Genomic DNA, 6,862 nt, shown 5'->3' with positions numbered 1-6,862 from the left:
TATATATATATATATATATATCAGCACAGGTAACAGTGAAAATTGTTGTTTTGTCAGTTTAACTGAAAATATGATGTACAGTTGATTCATCAAACCCATGATGATGATGGTAATGCTAACCATGTCACAATGATGTATTATACAGCCTGGCAATAACACAATGACGATATACTTTATAGCCTGGTATGACAGTGATTTGATGTACAACCCAGCTAATACAATGAAACAATATACAGCTTAGCATCAGCTGAATGTAAAACACAAACTGGTTATGACAATGATGTAGTGGAGGTGCAATGGCCCAGTGATTAGGGCAGTGGACTCGCGGTCATAGGATCGCAGTTTCGATTCCCAGACCGAGCTTTCTGAGTGTTTATTGAGCGAAAACACCTGAAGCTTCACGAGGCTCCGGCAGGGGATGGTGGCCAAACCTGCTATACTCTTTCACCACAACTTTCTCACACCCTTACTTCCTGATTCTGTTGTGTCTGTAACTCAAAGGGTCAGCCTTGTCACACTGTGTCACGCTGAATATCCCCGAGAACTACGTTAAGGGTACACGTGTCTGTGGAGTGCTCAACCACTTGCACGTTAATTTCACAAGCAGGCTGTTCTGTTGATCGGATCAACTGGAACCCTCGACGGAGTGCCAACATAACAACATGACAATGAGGTATTCTTGCCTGTGATGTAATTATGTAAAAGAGAGCCTGGACAGAGATACAACATGACAATGATGATGTATAAACATCAGTGATATTTACCTGTTATCTTCACATCTGGTTCCTTGTGTCGTTCCATTGCTAAGATATAACGACCCCACAGTTCTGCTTTCCAAGGACAATTTCTCACAGAACGTTCGTAAGCTGCCAGAACAACCTTTTTGATGGGCAACTTGGTGTCCTTAAATACAAAGAAACAAATAAAATTTTCAGTAAATCTGAAAGAGTCAAATTCCAAGTTTCTACAGGAACGAAATTTTTAAACTAGCATTGTGTGTTTCATTACTAAAGTGATTCTCAAGGTTTTTTGCCTAATAACCGACAGGAAAGCTTCCATATAGTCTTATGACCTGCTGGGAATTGTAAAACAAATGTCATTGAAACCACATCTGTCTTCCTTTAAAATTTATATGCTTCAGTGATTAGACTGTAGCCATGTTGGGCCATCTCCTTGAAGAATGAATAAACCAACTCCAGTACTTTTTTTTTAAGCCTGGCACTTTTTCTATCAACCTCTTTTGCCAAACTGCTAAGTTACAGGAAAGTAAACAAACTAACACCCGCTGTCAGGCAGTAGTGGAACACACAATCATCATCATTTAACGTCCGCTTTCCATGCTGGCATGGGTTGGACGGTTTGACAGGAGCTGGCAAGGCAGGAGCCTACACCATACTTCTGTGTCTGTTTTGGCAGGGTTTTTATGGTTAGATGCCCTTCCAAACACCAACCAACCAACCAACCAACCAATCAATCAGTAGAATGGATATATGTGTATGTGTGTGTTTATATTATACACACACATACATGATGGGCTTCTCTCAGTTTCTGTTGGACTTGGATGAAATGCCTTATGGTATGTTCTGGTTCTTGGTGTTTTGAGTTCAAATTCAGTTGGAAAGCAAGCTTCTTACCACACAATCAAATCTGCATCTGTATACTTTTTTATAAAATTTCCCAGAATAACAATTTTAAAAAGAAATTTAACAGGCACAGGCATGGCTGTGTGGTTAGGAAGTTTGCTTCCCAACCACATAGTTTCAGGTTCAGTCCCACTGCATGGCATCTTGGGCAAGCATCTTCTACTATAGTCTCGGGCCAACCAAGACTTTGTGAGTGGATTGGGTAGACGCAAACTGAATGAGGCCCATCATGTGCGTGCGTGTGTGTGTGTCTTTGTGTATGTGTTTGTTGTCTACCACTGCTCGACAACCAGTGTTGTAACTTAGCAGTTGGGCAAAAGGGACCAACAGAAAAAGCACCATGCTTTACAAGAAAGCATAACAAGCACTGGGGTTGATTTGTTCGACTAAAATTCTTCAAGGTGGTGCCCCAGCATGGTCGCAGTCTAATGACTGAAACAAAAGATAAAAGTAAAAGAAACAAAAACAAAAAAAAACAATTAACTAATGATACACTCACCAAATAGCGTGTATACTGGAGCCAAAGTTCTGCATTCAGGTATCCATGTGTGATTGCCCGTTCATATATACACTGTATTCGGGCAGGGTCGTCCAGACTAAGTTCATATTCAATGTATTTATAATAAGCTTCCATCTTGGCATAATACTCATCTGTTGCAGCCTGAAAATATTCCAACATAACAAACGGTCAACAGAGTAAAGAAAGAAAAGAAGAAACACAAACTAATTGCCCCACTCTTGCACATCGTCTACTTTAGCTACTCCTCCCTTGTTGCATCTCTGAGGGAAAACATCTAAGTCTCAGTCCTTCTCCAGAGTGCAACCCACTGGAACACCTTTCCCCACAAACTGGTTTTTATAAGGTGAAATTCAACATCAACCGTAACAATATATCATGCGAGGAAAGGCCAATAAAGGCCATGGACACTGCACCTTTTCTCTTGATTAACTCAAAATAAAATATAAAATAACAATAGCATCATCATCGTTTAACGTCCACTTTCCATGCTAGCATGGGTTAGACGATTTGACTGAGGACTGGTGAACCAGATGGCTGCACCAGGCTCCAATCTGATTTGGCAGAGTTTCTACAGCTGGATGCCCTTCCTAATGCCAACCACTCCGAGAGTGTAGTGGGTGCTTTTTACATGACACTGGCGCGAAGGCCAGTCAGGCGGTACTGGCAACGGCTACGCTCGAAATGGTGTATTTTATGTGCCACTCGCACAAGAGCCAGTACAGCAGCACTGGCAATGACCTCGCTTGAATGTCTTTTCACGTGCCAGGAAGGCAACACTGGTAACGATCATGCTCAAATGGTGCTATTTACGTGCCACTGGCACGGAAGCCAGACAGCTGCTCTGGCAATGATCACACTTGAACGGTGCTCTTAGCACTCCACTGGTACAGGTACCATCACGATGTGTGCTTTAAATTTTTAAATAACCATTAGGTGCCAGTTCAACGCTGGGGTCAATGTAATCAACTAGCCTCCAACCCAAATTTCAGACCTTGTGCCTATAGTAGAAAGATGCTGTATCTTAGACCCACCCTAACCACATCAGTAAGGAATTTCTCATCATCACTTAATGCCCACTTTTCCATGTTTGTATTGGTTAGATGGAATTTATAGAGGCAGACTTTTTTCTACAGCTGGATGCCTTTCATGTCACCAACCCATACCTGTTTTTAAGCAAGGAAATGATTTTCCCATAGAAAGTCTTTCATGAAAGACTGAAAACAAACAACCACACTTGTAAGATGATGAAGCTCATTTACAAGCATTACATATCTAGACATAGGTACACACATACACCCACATGATGGGCTTCTTTCAGTTTCTGATTTCTTTATTGCCCACAAGCGGCTAAACATAGAAGGGACAGACAAAGGGATTAAGTCATTAAGTCAATTATATCGACCCCAGTGCGTAACTGGTACTTAATTTATCGACCTCGAAAGGATGAAAGGCTAAGTCGACCTCGGCGGAATTTGAACTCAGAATGTAACGGCAGACGAAATACCGCTAAGCATTGTGTTTGGCGTGCTAACGTTTCTGCCAGCTCGCTTCTTTCAGTTTCTGTCTTTTTGTCTACCAAATCCATTCACAGGGCTTTGGCTGGCCTTAGGCTATAGTAGAAGAAACATACTTAAGGTGCTGCATTGTGGGATTGAACCCAAGACCACATAGTTGGAAAGCAAGCTTCTTAGCCACAAGGCCATGCCTGCACCTGTAAGCAAATATAAATAACTGACACACTCATGAATGAGGCTACACAGGAAAGTTAATTCATAAATGTAAATTACAAAACTAACAAACTATCTGCCTTCAAATTAAAAACTAATCACATACCTCTGATGAGATTGCAAAACAACTTCTCATATGGAACAAATATGAGGTCGACGAAAAAGTTTTTGGGCGCTGAGTTAAAATAATGCATTTTTATATGGTGCAACTTGATTGAGTCTACGATGCGCTGGTTGAAAAGTACCCAAGACTTGTTCATCGAAAACACGCTTTGTTTCAACAGGACAATGTAAAGCCGCATACCACCAGAAAGACCAGGTGTGGAAGTTCTGCCGCATCCAGCCTATAGTTCAGACATCGTTCCATCTGACTACGGTCTCTTCCGATCAATGCAACACTTTATGAAAGGTTGCCGATTTGAGTCATTCAATGAAGTTGAAGAAGCCTGTTAAATTTTCGATTCAAAACCAAAGGATTGATACTTTGACCAAATCTGAAAGCTTGCAGATCATTGGCAGAAGGTCGTGGAAAATGATGGTCTTTATTTTGAAGAATAGTTGTTGTTGTTTTTGAATAAACACTTGCATAAAAAAAATCATTATTTTAACATGGTGCACAAACTTTTTCCTCAACCTGGTAATACATACCAGTTCTTTTTCAAAAGGTTTTAATTTTTCCAATTTACTGAGTGTCTGCTGGTAAATCTGTTGGAAGGTTTTGTCCGATGCCAGTTCAGGGAACCATTCCTTCACTTCAGCGTATGTTTCTTTAATTCCTGCAAGAATAATAATGTTCACATCATAGCATTCTTGAAAAAGAAAACTTACTATTCAGCTTTATAACAGAATATATCAATATTCTTTTCTACTCTAGGCACAAGGCCCAAAATTTTGGGGTAGGAGGCCAGTCGATTAGAGTGACCCCAGTACACAACTGGTACTTAATTTATCGACCCTGAAAGGATGAAAGGCAAAGTTGACCTCGGCAGAATTTGAACTCAGAACGTAAAGACAGATGAAACACTGCTAAGCATTTCACTTGGCATGCTCGCTGCCTTAGAATATAACAATATTATATAAGGAACATGTGTTTATGTGTCATAATGGGAAGAGAGTTCTGAGGTTTCAGAAAGGGGACAGTCTCCAAATTCCTGTCTACACATGGAGTATTAACACTACTAGGTTTTATTCAATAAAAGGAGGTGCTCCAGCATGGCCACAGTGAAATGACTGAAACAAATAAAAGAATAAAAGAAAAGAATATACAAAAAGAGAGAGATCATCATCATCATCAACATTTGACATCTGTTTTCTATGCTGGCATGGATTGGAAGGTTTGACAGGAGCCGGCCAGCTGGAGTGCTGCACTAGGCTCCAGTTGTCTGTTTTGCTACGGTTTCTATATCTGGGTGCCCTTTTTAATGCCAACCACTTTACAGAGTGTACTGGGTGCTTTTTACATGGCAGCAGCACAGAAAAAAATGAATACAAGTTTGCCCAGATACAAACCTGGAATCTTCTGATTTGTAGTCAGACATGTTATACAAATGTAACTAGATGTTCATGCACATAAACAGAGAGAGAGAGAGAGAGTGAGTGAGTGAGAGAGAGTGAGAGAGAGAGAGAGAGAGGCAGGAGGGAGAGAATGAAAAAAACATTTAAATGGCTGATGTCATCATCATCATCGTTTAACGTCCGCCTTCCATGCTAGCATGGGTTGGACGATTTGACTGAGGACTGGTGAAACCAGATGGCTACACCAGGCTCCAATCTGATGTCAAATAACCAAATGTTGAACTAGCATTGCTAAACAGGCAGCACCAAAATGTTTTGTACTACCATTCAGAAGAAACCTTTTAATGATCAATTACTTTCTTAAAAAATGAAATAATGTAAGAAAATCATTGACAACAATGGTCAATTATGAAGAAGACTTACCAAGGAGCGGCACTGAAAGTTGGCGCTTAAACAGTGAAACCAACCGAGATCTCTGTTCAATATATGCTGGATTAGGCTTGCCTGAGTCTGCTTCTTCTGGCTGTCAAAGACAAAAGGAAGACGAGAAAATCAAATGTAGTCTAAAGTATTTACTCTTATTCATCATGGAACATTTTGTTTTGGAGATAAGGGAGTGTTGAGTAAAGGATATCAAATAAAAGAGTTATTTGGAATATTTACGACGACATGTTTCTACATAAAAGTAATTAAATAGTGGTTAAGCAGGTATAAGCATAGCTGTGTGGTTTGGAAGCTTGCTTTGCGAGCGCATGGTTTTGAGTTCAGCCCCACTGCACAGCACCTTCGGCAACTACTGAAGCCCCAGGATAACCAATATCTTGCCAGCAGATTTGGTAGATAGAAAAAGCATGGAAGCTTGGAATGCTGTTGTGTATGTGTGTGCATGACCCAACTCTGTGGAGTGGTTGATATTAGGAAGGGCATCCAGCTGTAAAAACCATGCCAAAACAGACACAGAAAAGCATGGGGAAGGCTCCTGCCTGGCTAGATCCTGCCAAACTGTCCAAGCCATGTCAGCATGGAAGAAGGATGTTAAACGATGATGATGATATATATCATTCATCATCACCACCATTTAATGCCTGTTTTCTATGCTGGCATGGGTCAGCCGGTTTGACAGGAAGTGGCAAGGCCAGCAGCCACACCTGGTTCCATTGCTTATATATATATAAGTGCTTGTGCTTCCTCTGTTAGGAAGCACAAGCACTTACACACATGACAGAAAATTCTGCCTACCAAATTCAATCACAAGGTTTCAGTTGGCCTATGGCTGTAGCAGAAGACACTTTGCCAAGGTGCCATGCAGTGGGACTGAACCCGAAACCATGTGGCTGGGAAAAAAAGCTTCCTAACCACACAGCCATATATCATCATCATCATCATCATTTAACGTCCGCTTTCCATGCTAGCATGGGTTAGACGATTTGACTGAGGACTGGCGAACCAGATGGCTG

The 6,862-nt window shown here is 41.0% G+C and overlaps 1 protein-coding gene across 1 annotated transcript in view; it reads right to left on the bottom strand.

Annotated features, from left to right (window-relative positions):
* Positions 1 to 6,862, bottom strand: part of LOC106879309 (squamous cell carcinoma antigen recognized by T-cells 3) — a 40,689-nt gene that overhangs the window by 27,178 nt on the left and 6,649 nt on the right. Inside the window, exons 5-8 of the mRNA XM_052972800.1 lie at positions 5,829 to 5,928; positions 4,539 to 4,666; positions 2,143 to 2,304; positions 765 to 903 (exon numbers count right to left, since the gene is read on the bottom strand). Of these exons, the coding sequence (XP_052828760.1) occupies positions 765 to 903; positions 2,143 to 2,304; positions 4,539 to 4,666; positions 5,829 to 5,928 (529 nt within the window). The remainder of the gene's footprint in view (positions 1 to 764; positions 904 to 2,142; positions 2,305 to 4,538; positions 4,667 to 5,828; positions 5,929 to 6,862) is intronic.

The sequence above is a fragment of the Octopus bimaculoides genome, chromosome 1 (assembly GCF_001194135.2).
Source record: "Octopus bimaculoides isolate UCB-OBI-ISO-001 chromosome 1, ASM119413v2, whole genome shotgun sequence".
Classification (NCBI taxonomy): Eukaryota; Metazoa; Mollusca; class Cephalopoda; order Octopoda; family Octopodidae; genus Octopus; species Octopus bimaculoides.
Note: the sequence above shows the minus strand (reverse complement) of the source record. Positions and strands in the feature narration are given on the sequence as shown.